This window comes from Capra hircus, chromosome 28, assembly GCF_001704415.2.
Source record: "Capra hircus breed San Clemente chromosome 28, ASM170441v1, whole genome shotgun sequence".
In the NCBI taxonomy this organism is placed as follows: domain Eukaryota; kingdom Metazoa; phylum Chordata; class Mammalia; order Artiodactyla; family Bovidae; genus Capra; species Capra hircus.
This window is the reverse complement of record NC_030835.1, coordinates 17896377-17916159: the sequence shown is the minus strand read 5'-3', so window position 1 is coordinate 17916159 and position 19783 is coordinate 17896377. Positions and strand designations below refer to the sequence as shown.

The window sequence follows — 19783 nt, the reverse complement described above, 5'->3', positions numbered from 1 at the left end:
TCCCCACTCCAGCCCTTTCTTTCTGAGTGGTCCATGGACAGCAGTTTAGACTTCAGAGACTGAACTCCGCCTCCCCCAAACCTCTTTGCCAGTAGGCCCATGCATGCTCAGCCTGACCTTTTAGGTGGGGTGGGTCTTTCCACCTGTCCTCAGCCTCTGCCGTCCCTTCCTAGCGCTCGGTGCTCCTGCTCGGTGCACTCGCCCTTGGCTTCTCTCCCGGCCTGCGAGAATAGTGCAGCGGGAATGGGCTCTGCTGTGGGCATAGCACACCATGGGTGCTTAGGAGGTGATTGTGGGGTGGATGAAGGCACGAGTAAACGAGCGAACAAGTGCTCACTGCTCAGGCCAGCCCTCTTACTGTCCTGTCATCCTCATCACACCTGGTGACTGCTCTGCTCACCAATCCGAAACCCACCCATCTGTTGGTTCCCAGCTCACAGACGACCTTTCTTAGAATTCTTTTCCTGGCTTTATCCTCCCCAGCCCACCAGGCAAAGCCATCTCTCCCTCCTCATCTCTGCTGGAGTTCCCTGGTCCTTAGGCTGCGTGATTCCCCTCTGAATTGTAGCCTCATCTGTAACATTCACTGATGTGTAAGTGGGTTACTTTGAGGCTCCTGGTCATCAGGGTGGTTGAGTCTTTGGGTCTCAAACCAGGGCCTCCCAGGGCTTTGTGCCCAGGGTTGAATGCAGGAAAGACAGGCAGAACCAACTTGTAGATTGAAGTGAGGATGGGACGGTGGCCCAGCAGCTGGAGGATCTCAGAACAGGTCCCTGTACTACCATGCGCTTGCTTGGCCAGATCACACAACATCCAGACCTCTTCCTCCTTGTCTCAATAGGGCCTCCTTGGGCTGGTGGTTTTAGGAACTAGGGCGCCTAGTTGTCTAACGTCAGCAGATATTAGAATGCGGGGGTTTTGTGTTTGGATTGGGTTGGGAGGTCCTAGCGTCAGCCTCATCTCAGAGTCTCAGTGGTCAGCAAGAAGGGTGTTGGGGTGAGTGTCCTCTGAGACCCTTCAGTTTGTCTCGCCTTTCCCAGCATCCCTGTATTGTAGCAGAGTAATACTAAATCAAACTATTACTACAGGTGTTTTTTTTCAGATCTGCAGGTTTCTGAGTCCGCCTGGCCATTCATTCTATTTTTCATTTGTTTACTCATCCTCTAGACGTTTATGAAGTCCCTGCGCTGTGCAGGGTCTTGTGCTAAGCCAGCCCCTCTCCTTCCCAGAAGACTCCTCAGGACAGGCAAACAGGCCCTTGCTCCCCTTGGCCTCCACCCTCCTCATGCTCAGTTTCTTGGCATCTGATATGGTTCTTTCTCAGGATGAGGGACCTTGATATCTCTTTCGGAGAAGGCAGTGGCACCCCACTCCAGTACTCTTGCCTGGAAAATCAGTGGACGGAGGAGCCTGGTAGGCTGCAGTCCATGGGGTCGCTTAGAGTTGAGCGGCTTCACTTTTACTTTTCACTTTCATGCATCGGAGATATCTCTTTGCCTTGATGGTTGTTCCTTTGGCTCCACGAGGCCAGTAAAGTCCATGTCTGGGGGGCTCCCAAAGAGCAGGTCTGAATCCCGCCTTTTGTGTGGTGACCAGGCTCGGGCAAGCCAGACAAGGAAGTGAGTTGTGGGGTTCGGTCTCTCCTAGCACCCACAGAATCACCTCTGTGTCCACACACCTCTGCTCTTCCTCCCTGCCTCCAGACTTGAAGGTTTACCTCGCCTCTTGCGCAGTTTCCCATACACCCTAAGCCTGATTTTTCCAGGCTTCTAATTGGTTTCCGTGCCTTGATCCAGGCCTTCCATGTCCCTTTACAGTGTGGAAGGCTGATTTAACGCAGCACTTCACAGGCTGGGCCAGGGCTGAGGAGCACGAAGGCCTGATTAGTCCTCCGGGGCCAGAGGCCCCAGGCGTCCCGCATCCCCAGCCCTGCCTCTGTTGGCCCGGGGGCCTGTGTCCAGACCCTTGCCCACTCCCCCCACTCCCCCTCTTTATCTGCGGCTCCCAGCATGTATGCCTCCCTCTATCAGTGTATCAGGCCAGCATGCCTCATCTAAAGTGTATATATTACCTAATAAAATCCTTCTTATTTGGGATTATTGCATCAAATTTTAATTTCCTCACTCGGGCAGCAGCATGTCGGCCTGCCCGTCAGTGAAGGACCGATAGAAGGTGAAAAGAGCGGATAAACTGCACAAATTACTGCCAGCCGATGCCTATCAGCCCTTTGACTGGAATTGACTGGAATTAAGGACTGAGAAATAGGATTTTCTGCCTCAGAATCTGCTGTGGCAGCTCTTGTCGGAAGTCCCCTTCAGCCCCCTCCGTTCTCCTCCCCACCAAGGGCGCCTCCCACTCCCAAAGCAAACTGCAGGTTGGCCTTTCAAGTCCTTAATCCTGTCATGGAAAGGGGGCGGGGCTGGGCCAGCAGAGAAAGAGGCGGACAGCCCCCACCGCCAAGGCTCCAGCTTCAGCCACTCTCCTGGCCAGCTTGTTTGTAAAGAGGCAGCCACAGAAGGGAGGGTCATGTTCCTTCTAGAGGAATCCCTGCTCCTCTTGACTCTGTCCCGACTTCACTACTGGCACCCAAACCTCAGAGGCGGGGGCTGCCTGGCAACCCACCCCTACTCACCAGAGCTTGGGACTTTAAGCAAATCCCTGAACCCTTAAGCCACAATTTCTCCACATGTACCCTCACTATGAGGACAAATCGGAGGACCCATGTGGGGGCCCAGCACAGTGCTTGGCGCACAGTAGGTCCTCAACTAATGCTAGGTCTCCCTGTGAGATCCTAGCTGTTCTCTCTATAGAATGGCCAGGAAGCGCCTTACCTCCAGCATAGGGTTGATTAACCTGGGTCCTGGGAAGTCTGCATTTGCTGAAATTGTTTGGAACATCACATTGTGGGCATTGTCTGGGAAGAGGTGTCTTAGCTTTCGTCAGAAGCACATGGAGGTCCCAGGCCCCAGAGAATAGTGACAGTCACTTTTATAGCTTTTTCTACGCACCCAGTGCTGTTCCAAGTGCTCCCTGCATCAACTTGCTGAGGTGTGGGGACTGTTTTATACCCATTTCATACATTGGGAAAACCAGGCAGTGAAAGGTTAAGTAACTCAATCAAAGGGTTCACACCCTGGCAGTGTAACCACAGTCAGACCCTTAACCCCCTTGCTGTTCTGATCTTCCCACAACACGGAGTTGGGACCCCACGGGCTTGTGTACCTTTAGCCTCTCTGTGGGACGGCGGGGCCTCCTCTTTGCACTGGGTGTTCTTATGAAGGGAAGAAACTCCATAGCCAGGTGGGCCCAGCTCTAGCCTTTGGGGCGTTCTGTTCTCCTGGTCATACTCTGGTGCTCCTTGAACTGGAGTCCCTCTCTGGAGAGCCAGCCAGCCAGAGTGCCCCCTTGTAGAGGGGCCCAGGGCGGGCACATCTCCGTCTCATCTTAGGAAGTAAGTTTCAGTATATTGAAAATATAATCACTGAAACTCTGAAACAAGAGCTGTGGGCTCCCAGGAGCCCCCATTCCTCTCTGTTAATTCCTTCTCATAACATTTCCCGTCTTTGTGGCTGCACTTGTATTAAAAGCTCAGGGTTTTATTAAAAATGGATTTATTTATCCAAAAAGAGATGAAACCCAAACTTGTCAGGAGCCTTTCAGAGCTCATGTTGTAGACACTCAGGCATAGCTCTTCCGGGGTGAGCCAGCCTCCCTGCTCTCTGGTCCTGGGCTCGCTGCTGGACCCCCTGAGTCCCAGTTCACCAGGGGGACTCCAGGCCACCCAGCTCGGGGCTGCCCACGGGGAGATGCTCACAAGGCTCTGAAAACTGGGGGCTCCCTGGCCGCCAGCTCCCCTATCTGCACAGGCCAGCACTGGCCCCCCCTTTACTAAGTGCTGCTGAGGCTCACTGTGCTGGACCCAACCAGCCACACCAGGCCCTGGCTGTTCGCCTGTGGGCATGCAGCTGTCCCCTCGAGGCTTACTATTTGCTTTTTTGTTATAATGTGATTTTTGGCTGTGTAGAGTGGCATGCAGGGTCTTAGTTCCCTGACCAGGGGTTGAACCCCTACCCTCTGCAGTGAAAGCATGGAGTCTCAACAGCTGGATCACCAGGGAAGACCAAGGTTTATTGTTTAATGACTGTCTGGAATGGTGCTTTGGTAGGCACTGGGCCCAGTTGACCTGGCAGTCCAAGCCCTGCCCTCAGCAGGCCCAGGGCAGCCAGAGAACCCTCAATGCTGGAGCACCTAGCGTGGGTGTGAAGCCATGGGCTGTGGTCAGATGGGCTATGAAGCCCTTTCTGGCAGCTAGAGCCTCAGATCAGAGTCCCATGCTCTCAGGACCTCCTCCTGGGGACATATCCAGGAGGTTTAAGAGGTGACACCAGGAAAAACATAGCCCCAGAAGGATTCCCCTGGGGTGACGGGGGAGCCCTTTGTGTAGACCCTTCAGATGTAATGCAATGAATACTTCCCAAATGACCTTCCATGGACTGCTAGGTCCAGGGCTATCAAGATGTTACATGAAAAGAGCCTGTCTTCAGCTCAGAAAGCCTGGGAGAGCAAAGGTTGATGGATCTCTTTATCACTTTGCTACTTTGGGGAGCCTTTACCATATTAAAGCAGGTTGTACATCTCCAAGGGGGTGATGGGGGGTATACATTTCCCCACGTTTGACATGAACTAATACTTATGTTAATACTTGTGGCCCATAGCCAAAACGTTCATAAATTACAGTTATCATTATTATATTCATCATATAACCTGTTACAGAGGCAGCATTGTCTGGTGAGCAAGAGCATTTTGGAGCTAAAGTACCTAAAATCGAATCCTGGCTTCACCATTCACTCCTTGCAGTGGGACCTTGTAAAGGCCACTTACCTCACGGCCCTCAGTTTCCTCATCTATAGAATGGAGCTGTCTCCTGGAGTAGTTGTGAGGGTGAAATGAGTTAAGGTATAAAAGGTGCTTGCAGCGGCGCCAGGCACAGAGCCAGTGCTGGAGAAGGAGCCCTGCTGCCGTGGGTGCCTCGCACTCTCTCGTGCAGCTCAGGTTCTCAGAACCCACTTCAGGAGATACACACTTAATGGCATCTTTCTCTGACTTTGTGACAGTCTGTTCCCCACCCTCCCTCCCACCCCGACCCAAGGGAATCTAGACAGAGCTGCCGTGAGGGTTGGGGTTGAGGGGAAGCTATGGAAGGAAGGAGTCAGGCCTGCTCTCTACGCAGCCTCAGCCTCTGGGCTGTGACCATTTCTCTGCAGTAGACGTTTCCTCTGCAACAGTCTCGCCTTCCTTCAGCCAAACCTGGGGGTGTTCCAGATTGCCGCATAGCCAGGCTCAGGAGAGGTGGGGGCAACAGCTCTGTGTGGGTAGCACTGCCCCAGGAGGGTAAGGTGGCAGATGCCCCTCCTGTGTCCTGACAGCAAGACCAGGAGGAGTCGGGGAGGCACTGTGCCCCCCAGGGCACTCCCTCCGGGGCAGAGTCCTGCATGTCCGGAGCCAGCCTCTCTCCATAGGAGAAGGTGCTCAGATGGGGGTAGAGGGTGCGGCCTGCAGGCTTCAGTCTCTAGCTGATGAATGGCCAATACTTGAGAGTCTCCATGGCTATTAGAGACCTTCATCAGACATGCAAATGCCAGGGCTGGTATCTCCCTAGGCACTGGGTACAGGGCGGTCCTACTTTCCCTCCCTCAGCTGTGGGACCTACAGGCTAGGCCAGAAGCTAGGCAGACAGGGCTGGTGTGATAGGGCCTCCAGAGCGGACTGAAGGTTTCCCCAGGCGAGGGGCGACTCAGCAAGTGGTGGTGGTGAAGTTAGGATCCAGTTCATATGTTCATTTATTCAGTGAATCAACCAGCCATTTGGTATTTGTGCGGGCTAAGTCGCTTCAGTCATGTCCAACTCTTTGCAACCCTATAAACTGTAGTCTGCCAGGCTCCTCTGTCCAAGGGATTCTCCAGGCAAGCATGCTGGAGTGGGTTGCCATGCCCTCCTCCAGAGGATCTTCCCAACCCAGGGATCGAACCCGTGTCTCTTATGTCTCCTGCACGGGCAGGTGGCTTCTATACCACTAGCGCCATGTGGGAAGCCCATTGGTGTTTGAATGTGTCCATTATATGCCAGCATCTCTTCCTAGAGAGTCTTATACCTCCACATCCCTGCCAGGCTGTGTCTTTTGCCTGAAGCACATTCCTTTTTTGTTTTCTCTCTCTGGCAAGCTTCTCACTCTTCATGCTTGTGTGTGTGCTTAATAGCTCAATTGTGTCCAACTCTTTGTGACCCCATGGACTACAGCTCGCCAGGCTCCTCTGTCCATGGGGCTTCTCCCAGCAAGAATACTGGAGTGGGTTGCCATGCCCTCCTTCAGGGGATTTTCCCGACCCAGGGATTGAACCCAGGTCTCCTGCATTGCAGGTGGATACTTTACTGTCTGAGCCATCAGGGGAGCCCAAGAATACTGGAGTGGGTAGGCTACCTCTTCTCCAGGGGTTCCTCCTGACCCAGGAATCGAACTGGGGGTCTCCTGCATTACAGGCAGATTCTTTACCAGCTGAGCTACCAGGGAAACCCCACTCCTCATGACCCATCCTGAATGTCGCTGTTTGTACAGCTCTTTCCTCCTGGTGGACTTCTATACTTTGGGGTACATGTATGCCTCCAGGAAACCCCGTGTCTGTATAGCAGTGTCTGTCCATATATCCTTGACCCCTTACCACAGATTGTGTGCTCCTCAAAATCAGGGGCATTCAGGTATTCCAAATCAGGTATTCCAGCCCTGGGGGCTTCTCCCCAGGTGCTGTGGGGAGAATGAATGGGGTGGAGGATGGAGCCATGGGAGGCAGGAGCTGCTGGTCGCAATGCTGGGTGGGGCATGGTTCAGAGGGCCGTGGTGGCCACCACAGTTGCCACGGTCATCCCTAGAGACACCCACTTTCAGGATTTATGATGCTTTCATTCACAGAACAGTTCATCCTTGATGTTCTTCTTTACTCAGGTCCTAGTGAAAACAACATCCCAGGATTTTGTGTTATTCATTTTAAGATTGGGGCAAACTGAGGCCAGAGGAGCGCAGCCAACTCCTGAGGTCACACAGCAACCTGATGAGTTCAAGATAGAGACCAGATCTCTTGTCCTGCGGCTGGTTGCTCCTCTATTAGTTCTTCCCTGGGTGGTTCATCCGAATGAAGGGAGATGGGGAACAGAAGAGGGAGTGAGCATCAGCAAGGTTGGGCCTCTCCAGTGGACACTGAGGTGTTTGCCTGGGGCCTCAGTGTGTATCCCAGGAATGATAGGAGCAGCTAAGGTCCCTGTACTCGGCCCCTACTTCCTAGACTGACTTGAGGTCCCCAGGGGGAGGGAAGCTGTGGGTGTCAGGACAGCTACAAGAAGAACAGCACCCTGGGGCCTGGCCTGCCAAACTCAAGTCCTTTCTCTTTCCCACCCAGGGCACGACAGTGCGAATTATCACTGCCATTGACCAGGATAAAGGACGTCCCCGGGGAATTGGCTACACTATCGTCTCAGGTAAGGCCTGGGGTGCCCTAATGCCCCACCCCTACTCAAGAAGAGCCACTCTAGGAGTGTCAGGCTCTGTGGGTGTGTGGGACAGTGGCCTGAGGGGACCTGTCCCCAGGGACAGCCCAGGCCAGAGGACTCAGGAAGGAGCTGCCTAGATGAAGGAGGGAGGAGCAGGGGAGGAGAAGAGGAGTTTGCGACAGAGGCTCGGGTGTGGGGGGCCACTTGGGTGATGGTGGGGACAGGAGTGTGCATTGCTCTCCAACGTCTCCAGTGTCTGTGCACTCTGGGGCTCTGAGCCCAGGTTATTGGTGATTCTTGTCTAACCTGCTACAGTACGCTGGGTTTTTCTTTGTTTGTCATTACTTACTTGGCGAAAAGATGGCAGTTTTTACGTCATTTTAGAACTAATTCAGCTGCAGCTTTGGCTGATTTCATGCTCTCTTCATATTTCTGACCATTAGACAGTCACGTTTATCTGGAATGTTGCAGGGAGGCACATGAGCCCTCCTTTCCCACCTAGGCTCTTGGTTCAGGAGAGCACTGATGAGTGCAGATAAAGTTCTGGTTGGTGGGACCCCTGACTCCACATCCCTGCCTAGAGACTAACAAAGCAGCAGCTCCTTGGCCGTCTTGGGTCTGGGTGGCTTTGGAGCATGGGGGCTGGTGAGAGGTGCAGGAGAAACTGCTCACTCATTCACAGTCTGGATCAATCTGTCGCTACTCTCCCACCCCACCCTGGCCTCCCTGCCCAGCCTGCTGGTGAGTGAAACACAAGCCTGGTGCATCTGCGGGGGTGGGGGCGCTGTCTCAAGGCCAACCCCATTGCCCCTCCCTACCACACTGCCAAGAGAGTAGACTTGGCATTTAGGGGCATTTTCTCCCTAGAGCTCAAGACACCAATGTGCAGTGATCAAGAACGTGGATGGAGTGTCTTGAGCATACTATCTAGGGGTGGATCTCCATACCTCAGTTTCTCATGCATAATATGGGAGCAGTAAGAATGCCTACCTCGGGTGGTTCAAAACTCAGAAGGCTTATTGTATGTAAAGACCTTAATAAATGTATCTAAGGTATTGATACTTTGTAAGTGTTAACTGTTATTAATGGGCATGTGTGCATGCTTAGTTGTTCAGTTGTGCCTGACTCTTTGTGACCCCATGGACTGTCACCCTCCAGGCTCCTCTGTCCATAGGATTCTCTAGGCACAAATGCTGGAGTGGGTAGCCATTCCCTTCTCCAGGGGATCTTCCTGACCCAGGGATCAAACCCAGATCTCCTGCCTTGCAGGCAGATTCTTTACCATCTGAGCCACCAGGGTCACCCAATAACACCTTCAGGGTGCTGAGGGTTAGGTGGTGGGAGGGAGACCAGCCACATCCTTGGGAATGCAGGAAATCAGGGGAACTGTAGGCTCTCTGTGACCTGCAGCTTCTAGCATAACTGTTAACTGTGCTTCTAAGCTCATGGGACCCTAAGACCCAGGGTGAATGTCAGACCAGCTCATGTGGTGAGCGGCAGCAACAACAGTGTGGGTTTGGGCCTGTGTTCCCCTGCCCCTCATCCTCCCCATTCTCATGCCCAGCACAGGGCTCCACAAGAGTAAAGTCCAATTTGTACTTGTAGAGTGGATGAATGGATGGATGGATAAATGAATTAATGTATGTTACTCTAAGGTAATGGGTTTTCAAATTCCATTTTGCCCAAGAATCACCTGGGAGCTCCTACCAAAAATGCTGAGTTCTTGGCATCCATGAAGGTTCTCATTCTATAGGACTAGGGTGACGCCCAGGAAAGGTTCTTTCTCCTTGAGCCCCAGAAGCAGCTGGTCCTCAGGCCAGGATATGGGAAAGGAGGTCGTAGGGAGGAAGCCATTCTATAAGAAGGCAGCATCCTCTTGGGAATTAGTGGACTTGCTCCTGGTAGGCAAAGAAGGGAGGCCCATGCTGGTGCTGGTCTCCTTCATGAGTTTGTCAAATTGGGAAGCAAAACAAGTGCCTCCCAGTAACAAGGGGCTTGTGCTGGAGATCTGAGTGAACACCAGTGAGCCCCAGGGCTGATGGAGTTGGGGGCCTAGTATAAGCTGGCAGCAAGAAGGGGGCACCTGGCTGGCTAGGGGATTGTCTCCTCATTATCTCTGGGTTGGTTCTAGACATACTCCCAGACAGGAGTAGGGGGCAGAGAGTCAGGACCTGGCCCAAGGTCATGGACAGCTAGGAATTCCTCTCTGATAACAAATGACCATCCTCCAAGGCATTGGTCTATTTCCAGTCTGTGCTGGGTGCCAAGCCACCAGCCCTAGAACCTCAGGCCCTCTATAACAGAGATGGGCCCAGCCACCCCTTTCCCCTGGAGCAGGAGACTGGAAGGCAGAGCTGCTGAGGCTTTGGTATCTGGATGGTGCTCTGGAGCTTAGAGTCTGGGGACAGTTGCCTACAGCAGCATCCTGTGAGATTTCTAGGGACACACTTTCTCAGGCCAGGTTTCTAAGTGCAAAAAAAGGATAAGAAGGGAAACCCAGGATATAAAAGTAGAGGTAGGGGATGCATGCCAAGGTGGGTGCAGGAGGCAGAAATTTCTGGAAAACCTCGAGCACTTAGCATAGCTTTATAGGATTCCCAGAACAGATGTGCCTTGAGGGCTTTTAGAAAGGATGACAAACGGGTTTTCTCTTACCTGCCAGCTTTGATTGATTGGTAATGGCTGCCTGAAGGGGACCAGGAAGTCAAACAGGTTCAGTGTGGTCTTCAATTGTGTGGAAATGGAGGGGACCGCACTGGGGCAGCTGTCTGCCGCCCTTGGTGGGATAGCACTTGGACCATGTTCGCAGGGTAGCCATGACGGTCCTCACTATAATGGGTGTTTGGCACCAGCAACCCCAGATTCTTTTCAGACAGTTTCAGGAAAGGGCAGTCCTCTTTCTGCCCTTCCTATCCTGAGCACCTGGCTTCCCTCCCTGCCCTTCTCCCCAGGCCTGGGCTGGCACGGACCCCTGCGAGCCAGCCTCAGCCCAAGTCTGGGCAGGCGGACAGGCAGCAGGGCACACTGCGCAGGGGAGCAGTGGACAGAGGCTAAGATTTGACCTCGTCTACTTCCCTCAGCTAGTCAGTGTAGACACTACTGCAAAGAACATTGTCTGCTGGGGGTCTGGCCTCTCGTGCCCTCCTCTCCGGTGGTGTTAAGGCCTGGGAGGCTTGGCCAGTGCCTGTTTGGCTTGAAATGGAAGAAGGGATGCCCTGCCAGTGTCCCTTCCCGCCGACTGCTCCACACTGACCCTGAGTGCCTGGTGGGAGCCTGCTCCAGCTCAGGTGCTTTGGAATCGTTTTCATTTGAAAGAAAGGACTGAGGACCTCAGGGCCTCCCAGAGCCAGGTGCAAGTCCTGAGGGCACTGTGGGCTACCCAGTCTCTGGGCACCTTAGGAGCCTGGGCAGGTAGTCTATCTCAGACACAGGCCCGAGCCCACAGTGACGCATGGCACACGGTTAACCTGCCCAGCTCCCTGAGGCCCTGTCCCCTCCAGGCTGTTTATCAGCCCTGCAGCTGGGGGGATTTATGTCCACACACCAGTGCTTTCCCCATTACTAATGACCCCTCTGTTTTGCCAAGAACAAAGAGGCCTTCAGAGGTAAGTTATGGCTCCATTGCCATCAATTTGTTCTCAGCCTCTTGTGGCCAAACTACGACCGAAGAATGACAAGGCTGTTTCCCATAGAGGATCTGGCACGGGCCCCGTGCTCCCTCAGCCTGTGCCTGCCCTGCCACTCACCAAGGGCATCACTTCCTCCAGCGTCTGACCTCCAGAGCTCTGCGGGCCCCTGTCCCCACTGGTCAGCCTCACCTGTGGTCTGAGCAGACACCCTCCCCTGCCAGATGGACATAGTCCTGCTTCAAGGGGTGGCTGCCCCCCGCCCAGCAGAGCACAGGACTAGGAGCCCAGAATTGTCAGTTTGAGGCCCAGCAGTGCCACCTGCAGCAGGGTGTTCAAGCAAGGCATTTGGCCATCTTAGCCCCATATACTCCTCTGTGGAACAGAGATGACAACTCCCATGGCAGATAAGACGATGCCAGAGAGACCCTAAAGGACCATAAAATATTAAACATTATTAATTGTTGAAGAAAGTTCAGGACCAGAGGTTCTTGGGACTCTCACTCATTTCCTCCTTCATTCATTTAAGTATAGAGAAGTAAGTGATTGAGCGTGCAGGCTTTAGGGCCATGTTCAGGGTGGTGACCACTAGCTGAGCTGGTCAGTACCGTTGTCTTGAAATGTACAGAGCTCTTGAAATGCAGCTGGTCTGATTTGAGATGTGCTGTAAACACACAGGGTTTTGAAGACATAGGTTGAAAAATAGATTGTAGAATATCTCAACAGTGCCTTCCATAGATGTGTTAAAACGGTATATTCAATATACTGGGTTAAAGATAACATATTATTAAAAGTAATTTTACCAATTTTTTTTTAATGTGGCTACTAGAGAATTTCAAATAGCAGCTGTGGCTTGCATTCTGTTTCTATGGGCAGCTCTATTCCGGAGGTAGACCGCCTTAGCTTGCCTTCCGCTGCGTGTGTAACCTTCTGGGCATCAGTTTTCCACTCTGTGAAGTGGAGGTAGTTATAACCCAGGTCTCACAGGGATGCTACGTCGTGTACATACTTAGCAGATCACCTAAATGTGTAGTCAGTGCTCAACACACAGAGACTTTACTATCCACCTACAGTGGACTGAGGGTCTTCTCTGTCCCAAAGTCCTGAGCGCTGGTAAGGCCTGAGTCGCCGTCTCAGCCGCAGGAACCTGCAGGCAGTCTGGGGGACAGGCTGCAGCGCCCTGGTGGAATGCTGTGGAGACAGGCATGGGCTGTGCTGATCAATGTTGATGTAGAGCAGTGGCTCCCAGGGAGGTCACTAGACTGTTCTTTCTACTCTTGTATGTATTCAAAAATGTCCATCATAAGAAGTGAGCAAGAATCCGTGGGAGGGGGTACCTCCCAGCCACCAGGAGGGGAGGCTCACCAAGGAGAGATCTTCTAAGCCAGCTCTGACAGATGAGCAGCTGGGAAGGGTAGAGGGAGGGTCTGTTGCAGGCAGAGGAGCAGCACGTACCAAGATCCCAGAGCAGAGTGTGCCCGATCGCGGAGCTGCAGTCATGCGCGTGGCTGAGCACAGCGCGCGGGGGAGGCCACAGAGGGGGGACGAGGCCGATGTGCAGGGTGTGGAATGCCCTGCCCAGGAGAACACCAGGCCCTGGTGCTCGGGGCAGTGGGCCGCCAGTCCAGCAGGGGAGGGACATGGGCAGAGGTGTGTTGTGCAAAGCTCAGTGGGTTGGGGCAGGCAGGTGGGAGCAAGCTGGTCAGCAAGGAGGCTGCCCTAGTGTCCCCAGGTGGTAGACATCACAGAGGGGGCACAGAGACAGAGCCAGGGATGGCGAGGAGGCCACGCCGACAGGAGGCGACTGGCAGGGCAGTTGTTGTAGGCACCGGGGAAGCCCAGGACTGGACCGCAGCCTGAGATGCCTTTAGAGTCCCCTTAGGCAGAGAAATTATTTAATTTCCAACCACTGTTTGTTGCAGAGAGGCATCCTATCTTCCCAGTTAAGTGACCTGGAGGGAGTCACTAAAACCCGTGAAGCTTCAGTTCCCCCACCTTTAATCTGAAGGTGATGGTGTCTTTCTCACAGAGTTGTGACGAGGAAATGAGGCCACTAGATAAAGCGGGTGGCATTGGTACCTGTCCATGGGTCAGCACACAGCAGGCCTCACGTGTGCCTCCTGCCTGTCTCTGGCCAGGATGCAGTGGGGACAGGTACACCGTGCTGTCAGGAGCCCAGCTTACCAGCTGTGTCCACTCATGTGTGTCAACAAGCAGGCCACCTGGGTGGTCAGGGGACTTAGATTGGAGGCTCCTCTCAGTCAGTCCCGAGGGCTCTAAGGCCTGGCATTTTTTCCTGCTATCATCTTCCCAGGAGTTCCCAGATGCTTCTTCCCTCCTTAAGCACTCGTCACAGGAAGGCCATCCAGGAGAGGCTGTGAAGCAGTGGTCCTCAAGGTGGGGCCTCGGACCAGCAGCAACAGCATCACCTGGGGACCTGTTAGACATGTGAATCCTCAGGCCACCCCAGAACTACAGAGTCAGACTTGGGGATGGGGCCCAGGAGACTATTTATGAGGTCCTCCAGGTGATTCCAACACTGTCTGAGTCCTTTCCTCCACTTTAGAAGCATTTTGATTTTCTAGAAGTACTGTCTGCTGAGTTCTGTCGTTTGACTCTCTCCTTCCCATAACTGCCACTAAACAGAGCCTTCCCCAGCACCCGAAGGGCCCCCGCCACCCCGGGGTATGACGATTTGGTGAAGGAGCCCAAGCTAGCGCTTCCCACTCCACCCTGCATTACAGCCCCGTCTCAGCCCAGACTCCACTTTCAGGCTGAAGGAGCCTACCCTCTCCCATCATCCGCTTTCTTGTCTGAGCCCTGCTTCTCTGGGTCTCCTGCAGTTCTGCCATATACCCCATTTGTTAGGTGCCTGCTGCATGTGAGCCACTGGCCGTTTAATCCCTCACAGTAGTGTATGAAGGAGACAGTATTACTGCACTTTGTTGGCATGTACGGCAAGGTGCGGGGACTTTTATATATTGACCAAGGGTCACAGCCACAAAGCGGAAGAACAGGGATTTGAACCCAGGTCGCTTGGGCTTCAGAATATGGCCAGAATTTGCATGACAGCAGCTGTTCTCAAAGTGATGTCTCCAGATGTCTCCACCTGGGCATTATTAGAAATGAAAAATTTTGTACCCTACCCTAAACCTGAATCAGAAACTCTAGAGGGTGGGGCCTGCATGATACTGTTCTGATGGCCTGGGAACCACCCTTTGAGAAGCTCTGGTCTTGAAGAACACGTGTCATCAACAGGCCAGTATCGCCCCCCGGGGCAAAGATTTGTTCTGAGAGGTAAAAAAAATACCTTACTCTTTATATGTATAAAGCACAGATATACATATGCTATATTTGTGATATTAAAATTTCATGCAGGTTAGGGGAGCAGTTAGAAAAAAATGTCTTAAATGGCTGGGGAGGTTGGAGGGGCGTGTGATAATGAAAATAAAGGGTTGAGAAACAATGGCCTCGAATGAAGAATAGGTGTGCAATATCAAGGTTGAAACCCCTCAGCTTAAAAGGCAGTGGCCTTACCACTGGGTCATGCTGGGGGACCTGCCCAGGTATGTTAGTGAAAGACAAAGTCTTCACTCAGCACTTGCTGGATTTTACTTTTAACGTTACCAAGTGAGGCAGTTCCTTGAAAACACATTGAACACTGAAATGAAAGCTGTATGTATGTGTGTGTGTGTGTGTGTGTGTGTGTGTGTGTATGTGTGTAGAGAAAGAATAAGCAGTCAAATTTGCACAAACCCACATATGCCAGTACATGCACCTCCATGTATGCCAATAACTAAATCGGGCCCCTGGCCATGGCCTGGTAGGGGACAGCTATCACAGAAGACCATCATTTGAATCACTTCAAAGCCCTTGTGATTAAGCTGCTTGGCATTTTTCTCCCTCCAAGAAGTTAAAAACTTGGGAAAAGCAGATCTGCTTTGGAAATCAGAATTGCACATCAAAGCCCCTGGCTTGGAGTACATATTGGGTGCCTGAAAGCCCCAGAAACCTCAGGGCACCTGGCCAGGCATAGTGGAGAACAGCCAGAGCCAGGAGGGAGCCAGGGAGGAGTCAGGGCTGATGGGAGGCACGTGCTGGGGCCAGTTGGAAGAGGGCATACAAGGCAAAAGATGTGGGTTCTTGAGCATGTCTGGGGGTGAGAGGGTCATCAGAAGATTTATCTCATGGAAGGTCTGGACAGTCAGAATGGGAAGCACTGGAATGAGGATGGTCTCCTAACAGGCTGCTGCACCAAACTAGGGGAGGACTAGGGTTTGTTGTGGAGATGTAAAGGAGGAGATTCATCAAGGTACTGTAGTGAGAATGGACGGTGCAGGGAAAGAGGGAGACAAAGAAGCATCTAAGCGCCAAGTCTCGGTATCTCGGGTCCCTGTAGTGGCCTCGGCAAAAGGGGGCATGTTCATAAGGAAAGCTGATCTGCTTACACCTGTGACTGCCTTGTTAGACCCGTGTCAGCACATATACCAGAGCCCCCGTATCCCGTGTCAAGGCAGAGATCACTAATTGATCCCGGCACACTTTCCCACTGAGCCTGAGTGGGCCTCCGAGCCTCCATCAGCCGCTGGTAGTTGATAGGCATTCTCTAGAGAGCTGGAATGAATATGCCATCCAAGGTTTATCCAGTTTGCATCCTGTGGCTCTCTTCTGTCAACAATATTTAAGGGGCAGTTCCTCTGACTTTTAAAAAATTTAATTAAAAAATATTATTCACAGTGCCCTCCCGCCACCGTACCAAACCAACAACAAGAGGTCACACTAACACGGAACCTGGTAGAACGTCATTCCGTTCTCCCTGCTCGTTCTCCCTGCTCTCTTCGGGACTGCACCGCTTCCCTTCCACTCCCCGCTCTTCCGTGCTGTCTTTGAGCCTTTCCTGAGGCCCTGCGCTCTCTGTCAGCAGCTGTACCTCGCCTCTGCATCCGTCCCGTGAATCAAATTGGCCAGTGGGCTTTGAAGAGGTTTCACCGCCATGGTCTGAGATGCTCCCTTTCTGCCCCTCCTCTTTCCCGTACCTTCCTCATGGGCAGAAGGCTCTGACCCTTGCTCAAGACACTACAGAGCCTCCTATGGGACCCGTGTACTGTGGGAGCTTACCCAGGACCTCCCACTCAGGTCCAAGCAGCACCTGGGTTCCACCGCCACAGCTAAGCAGGGGTGGCCCTTGCTCTGCTCAAGAAGCAGTTCTCTCCAGGCCTGGGATCTGACAGACCAATCATGGCTGAAAGCTACTTTCAGGGGCTAGGGCTCATTCTAGTTCATGCCTAGAGATTGCTTTGGAGAGAAGTTCTAGTCTGATGTCAACAGGCGTTTGTCTTATTAAAAAAAATTGACTGGTTTCTAGTTTTTCCTCATCTCTAAGTAACCGCTTTTTATTGCACTGAGATCCTTGGAGGATTGTGAAATTAGCCAGCATTTATGTTGCACTCTCTTTCTTTCTTATCTTGGCACACGTCAAGTGCACAGAACTGATTTAGACATCTTCTTTGGCTCAGAGTCAGCACTGGTCCTTGTGTGGCCCTCTTTAGTTTCATTCTTAGTTTTTAATAATTTTGTGGACACCTGTGAACCCACCAACCAACCCAAGAGCCAGACTGTTACTCATCCCACACATCTCCCTGTGTTCCCCATCCAGTCCATCCCGACTCCCCGTCCCACGGCCATCTCTTTGCGCTTTGCATTGTTTTTATTTTTATTTTTTTTCCTTTGGTTTCAAACACTGTTTTGTCACATGTGCATATTTCAGTTGTCTTTGAACCTTATTTTAATGTACGTTACACGTCGTCTCCTGGACTTGTGTTTTCTCTTCAATGTTACATACAAGGTCCATCTGCATTTTGCGGGGGGAGGTGTCATTATTTGTTCGTTTTTATTACTGTGTTACTTCACCATGTGAAATATCACAGGTGATCCGTTTTCCTGTTGAACGGTGTATGCACTGATTTCTGCTGCTGCAGACCGTGCTGCCCCAACATCTTGTGCATCTCCCTCGACACGTGAGAGAGGGTTTGCTCTGGGCTACATATACTCTCCGTCACCCTCACCCTCACTCTCACCTCAGAACGCAGCCGGCCAGAGCATTTTACAGATAAGGAAACTAGACCCACAGAGCTCATGAAACACTTAGGGCCACACAGCACATCAGTTGGGGGCACAGGATTCAAACCCAGCTTTCCTTGCTTCCAAAACCCGCATCCTTTTTACCATCTTTTACTATTCTGCCTGGGAAACCAAACGATTCATGTCAACCCCCTGGTCTATGTACCGAACTAGAACCCCAGGATTCATTCATTCAGTTAACCAGCCAATATTAATTGAGTTCCTACTGTGTGCCAGGCTCCATGCCAGACCCCGGGCACCAATTGTGAAGGGAAAGTTGCTGCCACTGAGCCCACAGAGCTCACATTCTAGTGGGGAAGACATAGCTAAATATCTGCAAAGACAGGGTCTCCTGGCCATTTTAAGCACTGAGCAAGAAATACTAGTGTGAGAAGGTAACTGGGGTGAAGGGCCACTCAGGAAGAGGGGGTCAGGAAGGCGGACTAGGGGGATGTCAGCCACCCGTCTCAGCCTCCCCAGGCTGTGGGCTTGGCAGGAGATCTCATCCCTCCCTCCTCACAAAAGGTCTCAAATATCTTTTGGGAGATACAATGAGCCCCTCTCAGCAGCTCACATTCCCCGCTCCCTTTTTCATCTCACTCCCTGGATGACTGCTCCGCTTTCAAGGCAGCCCCCAGCCGGGGCTAATCTGAAATAAAAGTTTTTATTTATCTAGCTTGATACCTGGTGCAAGGTTAAATCATACAAGAGAAAAAGCAATAAGAGAAAGATTAAGTGTAAGGCGCTGTCTTAGGCATGCCCCTTTGCAATATGGTTACAAAGATATTAAGCCCAAAGTCACCCACAGCCTCACACGGCTGTACCCTCCCCTTTCTAGGCTCAGTGATGGGGTGGGTTGCAAAAGAGGGAGACACCCTGGGGTGCCCTGCAGAGAGGGTGAGCAAAGCAGATGGAGTTCTACTGGCTCAGCCCATCAGCCACCTCCTACCCCTGTAGGGCTCTGATTCATGATTTCCTGGGGGGACAAAAATGTTAACATCTGCACCTATGTTCCTATCAGCATCTCCATGTCATCAGTATTTATTGTATGCCTGCTATGGGCCAGGCGCTCTGGAGAGAGAGAGGGAGAAATCTTAGTCACAGGCCCTTCTCATGGCCAGCCTGGCTCAGGTCTCAGCTGACCTTGAGCAGGTTACGTCTGTCTGTGCCTCAGTCTCATCATCTGTACAATGGGAATATTAATAGAGTTTATCAAAACATTATCATCTGATTGATGACAAATGCATACACAAAAAGATACTAGGATTCCTCGGCACATAGGTGGTAATGGAGATTTCAGAAAAGTAAGTGTCACTGGCTCTTGCTCCTCCTCTCTGCCTGCAAAAATCAAAGACTATAGCTCTTAGCAACTCCCCAAGCATTGCAGGGCCCCTATGGGCAGGGAGGAAGGCATATGCTATCCAACTGACCTGTCCTTTTGCCCCTGATCCCTTGTGGGTGTCCCTTGCACAAAGCCAAGTCAGTAAGTCACCTGGGCCACTGCTGTCAGCACCCTCCCTAGCCGCTGAAGTGGTCCAGGGTCCCCCGGACACCCCATGACCCTGGAGCCAAAGTGGATCGTGGGTAGACACGGGCTGCTCGTCGTCCCCCTGCAGCTGTACTTGGGCTTGGGCCCCTCAGCATCCCTGCTGGGCCCCTTTATGCTCCATCTCCTCCCCCACCATTTAAACAGCTTCTCCCACTCAGCCTTCAGCTATTCTCTGGATGGGGCCCAGACAGGACCACAAGGACACCATGCCACCCTCCCCACCCCCATCTCTCCTACAGAACCCATGTTTTAAAGCAAATTTAAAATATGGAAGCAAAGGAAGGGATCTCTCTTTTAGCCCACATGTCAGCAGGCCCACCCACAGGTTCACCAGACAGGTCCAGTATCAGCCTCAGGGAGGACCTGACTGCACAGGGAATCCGTCACAGGAGCCTGAAGTGTGGCATGTATGACGGATGCTCCAGGAGGTCAGGAAAGTGCTGGTTCTTGAGAAGGGCAGTCCTTGAGGGATGATTGGGAGAGACCACGAGGAAGGGGTGTCACCAGTCACAAGGCAGGGTGTGAGCACACATTCAGGCGACCTCCCCATCAGCCCTAACACCCTCTTACAGCATGGGATTCACACTGGGAGAGCTTTCAATGCCAGAGTAAGGGGTCACGATAACATAGGAATAGTAACGAACACTTTTGTGGATGCTTAGAGCTAGATCTAAATGCTTCTCCTGCATCAACTCTTTAAATTCTCCCTACTAACCCCAGGAGGTAGGTACTGTCATTGTCTGCCCATTCTGCAGATCAAGAAACTGAGGCCCAGCTGCCCAGAGTCACATGGCTGGCAGAGGGTAAGAGCATGTTAACTCCAGAACCCGCACTTCTCCAGGGCCTCCCCTCCTCCTGCCCTGAACACTGGCGGTGCTGCCTGGGGGTCACTGGATCTGCCTGTGGGCTTGGCTGTCTTCCTGTGCCCCCGCAGCCCTTCCTCTGCCTC

General features: G+C 52.4%; 1 protein-coding gene across 1 annotated transcript in view; it reads left to right on the top strand.

Annotated features, from left to right (window-relative positions):
• The window catches only part of CDH23 (cadherin related 23), a 431691-nt gene that overhangs the window by 173959 nt on the left and 237949 nt on the right, over positions 1-19783 (top strand). Inside the window, exon 9 of the mRNA XM_018042178.1 lies at positions 7449-7527. Within this exon, the coding sequence (XP_017897667.1) occupies positions 7449-7527 (79 nt within the window). The remainder of the gene's footprint in view (positions 1-7448; positions 7528-19783) is intronic.